Source organism: Ovis aries, chromosome 2, assembly GCF_016772045.2.
Source record: "Ovis aries strain OAR_USU_Benz2616 breed Rambouillet chromosome 2, ARS-UI_Ramb_v3.0, whole genome shotgun sequence".
NCBI lineage: Eukaryota > Metazoa > Chordata > Mammalia > Artiodactyla > Bovidae > Ovis > Ovis aries.
In genome coordinates this window covers 233,477,005-233,488,397 of record NC_056055.1, presented here as the reverse complement: position 1 = coordinate 233,488,397, position 11,393 = coordinate 233,477,005, and the positions used below count along the sequence as shown (strand labels likewise).

Sequence of the window (11,393 nt, the reverse complement as noted above, 5' to 3'; positions counted from 1 at the left end):
TGTTGGAAGGAGGACTGATAAGTCTTGTTTAAGTTCATAAATATTCTGGCTGTGCCTCTAGTTCCTCCAGAATAATGTTCATATTTGAAGGCTCAGTATGGCTCCCCCACCCCATCCAGCTTTGTCTCATTGCCCTCCCCCCATTAGAGCTCAAACTCCATGCCATCCCAACACAACAGGACTCAGATCTTCCCTCTCTGACACCAGAGCCTAGGCTCAGACTTGCTGTCTCTTCCTTTGTGCAGTGCTCTTCCCTCATATTTGTCTGCTCAAATTCCACCAACTATGTAGGTAAAGAGTTAAACAATTTAAAAAGTACTAATCATGAAAAGGAAACACTGAACTATGGCCCTTCATTAAAATTAAGAATTGCTCTTTCTCAAAAGACACCAGTACAAGACTAAAGGGACAAGCCACAGACTTGGAAAAGATATTTGTAAAGCGTGTATCAGACAAGGATCTCCGTATCTAGACCATATAAAGAACTACAAATCAACAAGAAGATAATCAGCCCAATTTAAAAAGTGGGCAAAAGACTTGAACAAGCACTTCGCAGAAGAGGATAGCAAATAGTCAACAAGCATATGACAAGGATTCAACACCAAAGACAATGTAAACAAAAATATAATGGGATACCACTTTTAGTCAAAATGGCTAGGATTTTTAAAAACTGACACTGTTCTCTATCGCCAAGGATAAGAGTCAGCCAGAACTCTCTTATGTTGCTGTTTAAGGTGAAAATTGGTACAAATATTTTGGAAAACTGGCAATATCTACTATTGCTGATCACACACCCTCCACACAAGCCAGCAACTTCTCTCCTACAAATAAGTGCACGAGTCCACAAAAAGAACCACTTAAGAATGTTCACTGCAGCTTTGTTAATAAAAGCCAAAAATTGGTAAATGAAAACGTAAATGTCCATGAACAGTAGAGAAGATAAACAGTGCTACATACCTACAATGGAATACTACTTAGCAATTAAATAGTAAAAATAAAAAACTTAGGTACTGCTACATACAGCATAGATGAATCTCACAAAAATACTGAACAAAAAAAGCCAGACTTATACTGTACATAGGAATTCAAGGGACTTCCCTGGTAGTCCAGTGATTAAGAATCCACCCTCCAATGCAGAAGACATAGTTCAGTCCTTGGTCTGGGAACTAAGATCCCACAAGCCATGGAGAAATAGGGCCCGTGCACCACAACTCCTGAGCCTGCCAGCCCTAGAGCCCATGCTCTGCAATGAGAGAAACCACCATGATAAGAAGCCAGGGCACTGCAACTAGACAGTAGCCCCCACTCACCTAAACTAGAGAAGGCCAGCATGCAGCAACACAAACCCAGCTCAGCCAAAAATAAAGAAATAATACATAAATAAATGAAATTCAAGAACAGGCAAAACTGATCCATGGTAATAGAAGTCAGAAGAGTGATTATCAGGACTGAAGGATGACTGGGAAGGGGCAAAGTGGTGCTGGAAACATTATCTGGATTTAGGGGTTCATGACACAAGTGTATACATAGGCAAAAACTGTGCCCTTGCTGTATGTGTTATATTTCATTAACAAAAACAATTTACAGATAAAAATTTTAACATAGAAAAAAATCCTACTCCTGCCACCTCCTCCATCAAGTTTTGCCAACTGAATATATCTTTTCACGGGGGCCTCTGTAGCATTCTAATGTCCTTTCTTTTGTACCGTTCCTAACAGTTCATCTTGAATTTCAGTGGAATCTCTTTATTTCCCTAACTAGATGGTTATCTTCCTGGTGGTAGTGACCATGTCTTTCACCTTCTACCAACAAAGTCTGACAAATAACAAAAACTGAAAAAGATGTTTGTTGAATCACACGGAAGGAAAAATTGGGTGGGTGCCCAGATGGGCAAAAGAGGTAAAGGAAGAGGAAGGAAGGCCTAGAAAAAGAGTAGCAGATCGCTAAAGAAACTTTAGCTTAAACTACAGTATTTATCTAGTTTCTGAAATCATATTAAAGCTTTACTGTCTGAGCTACCAGGGAAGCCCTTGAACACAGAACAAATCAAAACACCAAGTTTTACCTAGACTGAGGATAAACAAAGACTGCACTCCTTCACTTGCAGGAAAGTCACCAAATAAATGTTCACCTAATATCCACTGAAGAAAAACGTACAACCTAAAACTTGCAAGTAATGTTTTATACAGGGACCTTACTGAGGACTATAGCCCAGGAGACAGCCTCATATAGCCCTGAGGAACTGCTCCAAAAAAGAAAGGGAGGAGCCAGGATATTAGCAGTTTTTGCTGAAAAGAGAGCTTGTAGTTGAACATCAAAAGATTACTGCCAATTAACAAGAAACAGACAACTAGAATGATTTCTGTGGTTTTCTATGCATGGGAAGATGCAAGTGTCTGGGCTCATTGAAATCATTCCCTAGACATGCATCTTAATTATCTAGAGCAAGTTCCTATTTTTCTCCCTCCTGAATCCTCCTCTGGGCCCATTTTCAGCGGTGGCTTCAGTGGCTGATGGCTTGACGGTGGGCAACGTTTGTTGTTTACTGAAATGTCAGGCAACATTTTTTTGTCCACAGTATCCTCTGGGTGTTTCAACCTTGATAGGAAAACTTCACCAAGGAGAGGAAGATCGCATAGCCATGTTGCTAAAAATATCACTACCCTAGTGTAGTGCAAAAAGCCCAGACTGCAGGAGTCTTAGAGCTGAATTTTAACTCTGCCCCAACTTTCTGTGACCCCGACAATCTCTCTGCCTCTCTGGGCCTCAGTTTCTTCATACGTAAAATAACAGAGGTTAGATTAGCAAATCCTCTGAATTCTGACTGCATTGATAGTCTGAGTACACAACCTTTACATCTCTTGGTCCACCGCAGGAGCACACCAGAAATCCCTGAGAAATACCTAACCGGCTCCCCAGGCCAACAAACAAGTACGGCTTGAAGGAGTCATTCTGTTACATTCTTTTTCATGATTTAATCAGTGTTTGTGTTTGTTGTTTCAGCCTTACCATGATTTGCAGGAGATTTCTGGGTTCCATGTAAATAGAAGTTACTTGTCTGTGGGCTGTCATCTTTTGAGGCTGAAGAGGATCTTCCTGCCCGGTTTCAACCCCTGGGATTCAGAAACCACCAAGCCTACAAGCAGATTTAGGGGTTTGCGCACACTGCGCGGCACACTGGAATCGAAGTTAGAGGAACTGAGTGCGGGGAATGCTGGGATTTGTAGTCCCTGGGTTTTCTGTTGCGTGCTGGGATCTGTGGTCCCCCCGGGCGCCCCCTGGAATGCTGGGAAGTGTAGTCTCCACCACATCGCACAGGGCAACGGGCTGTCATCTCAAAGCCCTACTGTACCCAGCCGCAGGAGAGCCTCTGCAAATCTGAAGCAAACTCTCCTCTGGGACAAACTCTAGGTAACCACGCCGAATGAAAATTTTGTCCTACGGGACTTCCCCGTGAGGGCCCTTCCCATTGACGCTCTTCGTCCCCCTGCGAAGCCGCTGAGTGTTTCTATTGGTCGATCAAGATGCCAATCGCCGAGGCAGGCTTCCTATTGGCTTCAAGGCGGGCGCTCAGAGGCTAGAGGGAAGGAGAAGGGATAAGGAGCGGGAGCTGAGGGGAGGGAGAGGCCGGTTTGGGTCTGGCCGCTGCCGCTGTTCTCCCGAGGTCTTCAGGCCGGGCTGCGGCTCCGTCCTCAGTTCCTGGGCACCGTCTGCGAGGCTCCGCCAGGCCAGCGTGAGAGAGCCGCAGGCGGCGGCCGCCGCATCATGTCAGCCAAGGACGAGCGTGCCAGGGAGATCCTGAGGGGCTTCAAACTGTATCCGCCCGGGAGCGGGGCGGGGCCGGGAGGACTCGGGAGGCGGCCGCTCGCTGAGGAGACGGGCCGGGGGCGGGGGCCGCGCCAGGTGGGCACCCGAGGAGAGGGTGGCGGGAAAGGGGAACAGGAACGGCGTCCGGGGGCCCCCGGCGGGACCCGGCGCGGGAGGCGGGGAAAGGGGCGTCTGGAGGAAAGGAGGGGACGTTGATGGGAGACCTGTGGGTAGAGGCAGAGGAGCCGCCGAATGGGGCTGGGAGAGGCTCCGGGCGTCGGAAACCGGAGTCGGGGAGGCGCGCTTGGGTCCGAGAAGGGAGGCCGGGAAGGGGCTGCGGCCCGTAGGGGAGAGCCGAGGGGGCGCGGTGGGCTGACCTCGAAGCCCAGCAGCCTCTGGCGGGAAGCCCACCGGGCAGCAGGGGGAAAAGTGACTTGGAGCGAGTGACCTTGTGTGGGACAAATACAGATGCTGGTGTTGAACTCTCAATGCGAGTGGGGTTCTCGCATCCCACTCCGCACCCCCCAACCCCACCCCAGACGCCACTCCCCTTCTTGTTTCCACAACTTCTCTTCCTCACTTGTGGCTCCTTCCAGGGCTGGAGCGGAGGAAGGTTGGGAGTGAGGAGTCCGAGATGGACCTCACCTTAACTCTGTCTTGGCCCTTGGAGGCGTTGGACGGTCGCTGAGTCTCCCTCAGCTCCTCAGTTGTCTTTCTAGCGAAATGAGGACCCTAGATGTGTGCGTGAGATGCCTTGAGGCGTTTTGGGTTTGCACTGGGACTCCTGGTGAAGGGGTGTGTCTGCTCGCACAAGTTTGTGTGGTTAAGGCGTAGACATGCTGGAACTGTCCAGCAATTGTTTGATTACGTTGGGGACACTGTAGGGTTTAGTAGGGTGTAGAAATCATTGCCTCGGGCCTGTTGTGGTGCTGCAAATACTACCTTCTTACCATAGTGAAACTGTGTTTGAATGGAGTGTTTATCTGTGACCATTTGATGCAGATGGAAAAAGTGCAATCTTCTCCGTTCCAATCTCACATTTTCCTGCTGACCTTAATCTCTTCTCACATCCTATGTTTACAATATGGAACATTCTTCAGTTCGTCTCTTAATGAACATATAGTCATCCCTGTAGGGCTCCTCCCCTGGAGATTTAGTCAAGCACTGTTCTCTGAGCTGACTGTGTTTCCACAGAGTCCATTTCACCCCTGCAGATTTTCATTGCCTTGTCATAATCAGAAACCAAGTTGGTAGTAAGTTTTAGAACCCAGCAGCAAAAAAGTTTAACAGAAAGTTTTGGAGGTACAAATTAAGTTTTTCAAAGGGGAACTGACCTACTATGCTTTTTTTTTTAAGGGAAGGCAATATTACCTAAACTTACTGCCATTCATGATAAACTTTAAATACTTTCATGCAGTGAAGTTTCCTAACAGCCTCTTTTACATATTAATAGCTTCATGTACTTCCCCTGTTTCTCTTCCTGATAGTGCCTATAGATAGGAATGGCTGAAGTGTTACAAAAGCTATGACGTGGATTTTATTTTTCCCTTAAGTAATTTATATTGCTACTTTACATTTATGCTATAAACAGTAAACTGAAGACTATAAAGAATTGAGAGATTTCAGAAGCCATGTTTTTATCTGATTGGAGTTAACATGTTGCTGAAAATAAGAACGGGTCTTTCAAACCAAAAAGGGAAAGTTTGAGCTACTCACCTTCAGTCTTGGTTCTTGAATGTTGTTCAAGAGAAACTTTGGCTCTTGAGAAAGAGGCAAAGGACAAATATGGGAAAGAATAGAAAGTAGAACCTGTGTTGTTTAGTGCATCACGAAACAGGCTTTCAGGGAAAATTTGACCGGGGCTGATTAAATCACATGGGGAGCAGCCACCAAGAAAATTTAGCGTGGAGACAACAGAATATCCTCCTCTGGTAGCTTTTATTCACATCCGAGAATTAAAAGAGAAAAGAAAAGAGTTCTAGGATTTGTTACTACCTTCAGGGAAAAATAAAATTAATATTTTAATAAGAAAATACCTGTTATCCACCTTTTATTGTATAAATTGTTCCAAGTATCTTTTTCTGTAAGAAGAGTCATTTCTACAAAAAGAAATCACCATTTTATTCTCCTGCCAACAATGTTGATAGTACTTATTTTCCACATTTACTGTGTTGGTCTTTTTCTTTTTGTCAGTTTTAACAGTAGATGACATCTTGTTTTAACTTGTGTTTCCCAGATACTGCTATCTCTGGAGAGGTAACAGCATAGTGTTTAAGAGATACGCTGGCTTGAGAGCTTTACTATCTGCAGTGGAATTCCAGCTCAGGTTGTGTGTCCCTGAGGAGCTTCTTTTAACTGCTGTTACAATTTCCTTAGCAGTTAAAAAAGGATAAAAATAGTATCTTATCTCCTAGAGTTATTGTGAGCATTAAATTAGTTGATATCTAAAGCATTTAGCCAAGCACTTGATGCCTGTAAGCACATTGTATTAGCTGTTATCGCTGCCATTGTTATTATTAGAAGTCACAAAATCTGGCCATTTCTTTTTCTTCTGTGAATTGTTTGTTGATTTTGTTTTTGCCCATTTTACTATTGAATTGCGTATTTTTCTTATTGCTTTGTAGGTGTTCTTTATTGTAATGTCAATCCTTTGTGTATATTACATATTGCCAATGTTTCTCTCGACGGTTTACTTTTTTTTTGTTGAACAGAAGTTTAATACTATAAATTCATCAATACTTTTCATGTGACTTTTGAATTTTGTGTCTTGTTTAAGAAGACCTTTCTTATCTTACTGTTAATAAATATCCTCCTATGTTTTTTCTCTTTTCAATGTTTAGCTCTTTAATTCACCTGAAATGTATTTATACATATGGTAGAGAAGTGAAGTCACTCAGTCGTGTCCAACTCTTTGGGACCACATGGAGTGTAGCCTACCAGGCTCCTCCCTCCATGGGATTCTCCAGGCAAGAGTACTGGAGTGGGTTGCCATTTCCTTCTCCAGGGGATCTTCCCAACCCAGGGATCGAACCCGGGTCTCCCGCATTCCAGGCAGACGCTTTAACCTCTGAGCCACCAGGGAAGTGCTAATACATATGGTATGTGGTAGAAATCTAATTTCCTCTGCTGTTTGGATAGACCGCTGTCCACTACCATTTACTAAGTAGTTAGGCCATCCTTTCCCCACTGTTTTGAAAGCTATCTTTGTCATGTACATGTACTAAGTCTCCATAAGACCTGGATGTATTTTTGGAATATTTCTGTTTCACTGATCCATTTAGCTCTTCCCATTCCTTTCCTGTATGCATTGGTTTAATATAGTTTTATAGCATGATTTAGTATAGTTTACAATAGGATTGATATGTCACAGTTATGTGTTTTAAGTCATATAAGTTCCTTATAAATATTCATGTACTGTTTATACAAACAGAGCTTTGCCCATGTGCTTATAATAGGTATTCAATAAATATGAATAACAATACTTCATAAAGCAGGGATAGTCTTTGTGTCTAAGAGAATCCAACATGAACTTTATATTTGTCATAAGTTTTTTCAAAAATGAAATAGTAAAAAAAAATTTTTTGGCTGCTCAGGCTTGCAGAATCTCAGTTCCTGAGCCAGGGATCAAACCCATATACCCTGCAGTAGAAGCTCAGAGCCCTTAACCAGTGGACCACCAGGGAATTCCCAAGATTTCTTTTTCACATCATTTCTACACCACCTGCTTTTAGCTCATACACTTTAGGAACTAAAGTTGTGAATAAAATATGACTTGGGGAGCAAATGTGATTCTCCTGCAAGGTTTTGAATTTGAGCATTTAAGTAGCTAATATGGAGATTTTGTTTGTGAATTCTGCATTCTGTATTTTATTCATTCAATAAATGTCTGTTGGTCGATTTCTGAACAGGACACTGTGCACTTAAAGGACATAAAAATGAATGAGTCACGGACCCTTCAGAAGTCTAACTATTTTTGTGTCTGTTTAGAAGGGATATCTTATAAAGCAATGCATTTTTAAAAATAGTATTAATTTTTCTTTTACAGACTCCAGCTACCTAGATATGACCTTTGTTAATATTTTAATATAGTCTTCTAGTGTAGCTAATATTTATTGTATTTCCTTTTATTAAATGGAATCATAAGTATTATTTTGGAACTTTTTAAACTGAACAAATTTATCATGTTCATAATTTTTGAAGATAGGTATTAATACTTTGAGTTGCAGTCAGTGACATAGATTTGTCATGGAAGCCTTATACTAGTTTTGTAGTGTAGGCTGTAATGCACTGTTCTGCCTATCAGATTAATTTTTCCTCAACATAAATCTATAATTTTATTAAGTTAATATCAAGAAACTGACACACTTCCAGAAGAAAGAATTATGCTCTTATGATCTCATTATTTTTAATCTGTCTGGAATTTGCTTTGGTATAAGGTATGAAGCAGTGATTTAATTTTTTAATAAAGATTGCTAATTATCTTTATTTCTTCATTTCCTTATGCTCTAAATATTAATATAATATCCAGAATATAAGTGACTGCCTACAAATCAATAAGATAAATACTTAATTCAAAATAGGCAAAGGATATGAAAAACAGTTCACAGAAGAAAAATGCAAATGACCAATGAATAAATTCAGAGATGTACAACCTTCTTAAAACAACAAGGGACTTCCCTGGTGTTCCAGTGGCTGAGACGTCTGCTTCCACTGTAGGGAGTGTTCCTCGATCTCTGGTTGAGGAACTAAGATCCCACATGCCTCATGGTGTGACCAAAAAAAAAATTTTTCCCAATTAGTTGACAAAAACTTAAAAGATTGATAATAGTCAGTGTTGGCAACTATTGGGGAAAAGGGCTGCTTTGTTTGTTCTGTGTGTGTGTGTGTCTGTGTAAGACCTTATGGAAAGTGATTGGTATCTATCAAAAGTGTATATGTAGCTGCAGCAAAGCACAGAGCAGTCTTTGGAGCATGGACTATAGATTCAGATTTTATTACCTCTACCACTGTGACCCTAGGCAGAGCCCTCAACTCTGAACCTCAGGATCCATTTCATTTCTTTAGAGGGTTGTTAAAAGGATTAGATGAGAGTGCATATAAAATGATTGGTACAGTGCCTGGCTCATAGTAATAAATGTTAAGTGCTATATTATTTGCTTTATTAATACTTATTAACAGTAACAGTAATGTTAATATTACTGTAAGTGAAAAAAGTGAAAGTGTTAGTTGCTCAATCATGTTCAACTCTTTGTGACCCCAGGGACTGTAGCCCACCAGGCTCCTCTGTCCATGGAATTCTCCAGGCAAGAATAGTGGAGTGGATAGGCATTCCCTTCTGCAGGGGATCTTTCCAACCCAGGAATCAAACCCAGGTCTCCTGCGTTGCAGGTGGATTCTTTGCCCTCTGAGCCAACAGGGAAAGCCACTTATTTTTCTGAGGTATAACCAATGACTTCATGCTGTCGTTCTTACTGAACAGCTATAATATCTGTTTTGCTTCTTTGAAGAAATGGTTCAGTTAAGTAGCATTGATGTATACCTAGTATTTATTTTGTTTTCTAGCAACTAGTCACATTCCAATTTATGGCAGTAAGCAAAAAAAAGAACAAGTTTGACTCAGAGGTTTCTGAAAGCAATTTTCACTTATGTTCTTGCATTTCCTCTCTATAGTTTGCTCCTGGATCCCCCCACCTTCTCTTTCTCAGAGCACCTTGATCTTTGACTTTACTTCCAGTCAAAAATAATTGGTTTTGCATCATCTAGTCACTTAGATTTCCTCGTTAAGACTAGTAGACTGTTGAACTTTCTTGAATGTCAGTATTGCCTAAGAGATACCTTGACCAAGTGTTAAAAGTGAGTCCGGAGTTTATAATTCCTAAAATATAGTTTTAATCTTATCAACCCCAAATTTGGGGAAAGTAAAACACACCACCCATACAGCCTGTGAACACACAGACTTTTTTAAAATATTGATTGATTTTATGTATCTGGCTGCCCAAAGTCTCAGTTGCAGCTTGCAGAATCTTTTCTTTTGGCATGTGGAATCTAGTTCCCTGACCAGGGATCAAACCTGGGCCCTGTCTTGGGAGCACAGAGTCTTAGCCACTGGACCACCAGGGAAGTCCCCAAACAGGTTGTTTTGATCATAGATCATAGCCTGCATGGAGACTGTGATTGGTAGTCTGTTCTCCAGAACCTTCCTGCATGGGCTTGGAGAAGTTATTGTTATCCTGAATTGATTAAATGACGATAGCATCCTATTGTTTTTGTTATTTAGGATTTTTAAACAGGAATTGCTGCTTTTGCATTTGGGGGAGGAATTTAGAACTTAAATTCTTCTTCAGACCTTCTAAATTTCTTTCCAGGATTATATTTATAGTGAAATGTAGTATTGACTTCTGGAAAAGTGGAACAGAATATGGTAAAACTGTCATGGAAAATTCCAGTTGTATCATCATTGTATTTGATAGAAGACTAGCAGTGGTGCTGAGGTTTGCCAGCTCTAGGTTCTTATTAGGCTTGACCTCACTTTTGCCTCACAGGCATCACTTGTCAGGACTCTGCGTCCACAAATTACCATGTTAGAGGAGAACTCGACTTCTAAAAGTATGGGCCTGTCCCTATTCCTGAGCTTTGGCATCAGAGGTAGATACTATAACGGCAAGGCCATCTTGTCTAATAAAATCTGTTCCAACCATTGCTTGAATGCATAAAACTCAAATCAAGATTTTAGGAACAACATTCTCCTTTTGCTTTTCACCTGCTGATAATTTTGAAGTTGAGAGGAAAAGCAAATATATTTTTTTAAGTCCAATATCCATAAAGATCTCAGTGGATTGGACTAAAGAAGCACACTGTTTATAGAGGAATTTGCTTAGACTGCAGTGAGGATGAGGGGACACAGCGAAGTGGAGCTGGTCCAGAGGAGAGACACTTGAAAAATGTGAGCACAGTAATTGGAGAACTGAGGAGGATTAACCCGAAGACGAGTTGGGCAAAGGATATGAGCGTTGTAAAGTTTTAGAAAACTGTTCTAAAGAGTTAAAATTGAATATATTCTTTGTGGCTCTCAGAGAACACAAGGTTAGCAGTTATAAGGGACAGCGTTTAGCCCAGTTTTTTGTCTTGGAGGATTTAGCGGGGTGGGCCTCTGTGCAGCAGGCAGTATCTTTTTTTTTTAACTTCTTTTTTTTTTTTGCCTTTTTAGTTTTTTATTTTTTAAATTTTAAAATCTTTAATTCTTACATGCATTCCCAAACATGAACCCCCTCCCACCTCCCTCCCCACAACATCCCTCTGGGTTATCCCCATGCACCAGCCCCAAGCATGCTGCATCCTGCGTCAGACATAGACTGGCGATTCAATTCACATAATAGTATACATGTTAGAATGTCATTCTCCCAAATCATCCCACCCTCTCCCTCTCCCTCTGAGTCCAAAAGTCCGTTATACACATCTGTGTCTCTTTCCCTGTCTTGCATACAGGGTCGTCATTGCCATCTTCCTAAATTCCATATATATGTGTTAGTATACTGTATTGGTGTTTTTCTTTCTGGCTTACTTCACTCTGTATAATCGGCTCCAGT

At 41.6% G+C, this 11,393-nt stretch overlaps 1 protein-coding gene and 1 non-coding gene across 2 annotated transcripts in view; one reads left to right on the top strand and one right to left on the bottom strand.

The window, feature by feature from the left end:
• Positions 1-3,602: 3,602 nt before the first annotated feature.
• The window catches only part of PDE6D (phosphodiesterase 6D), a 56,251-nt gene continuing 48,460 nt past the window's right edge, over positions 3,603-11,393 (top strand). The window contains exon 1 of the mRNA XM_004005001.6: positions 3,603-3,815. Within this exon, the coding sequence (XP_004005050.1) occupies positions 3,766-3,815 (50 nt within the window). The 5' untranslated portion in view covers positions 3,603-3,765. The remainder of the gene's footprint in view (positions 3,816-11,393) is intronic.
• Positions 6,818-6,889, bottom strand: TRNAS-GGA (transfer RNA serine (anticodon GGA)). The gene has a single exon. It is a non-coding gene; the product is annotated as a tRNA-Ser (tRNA).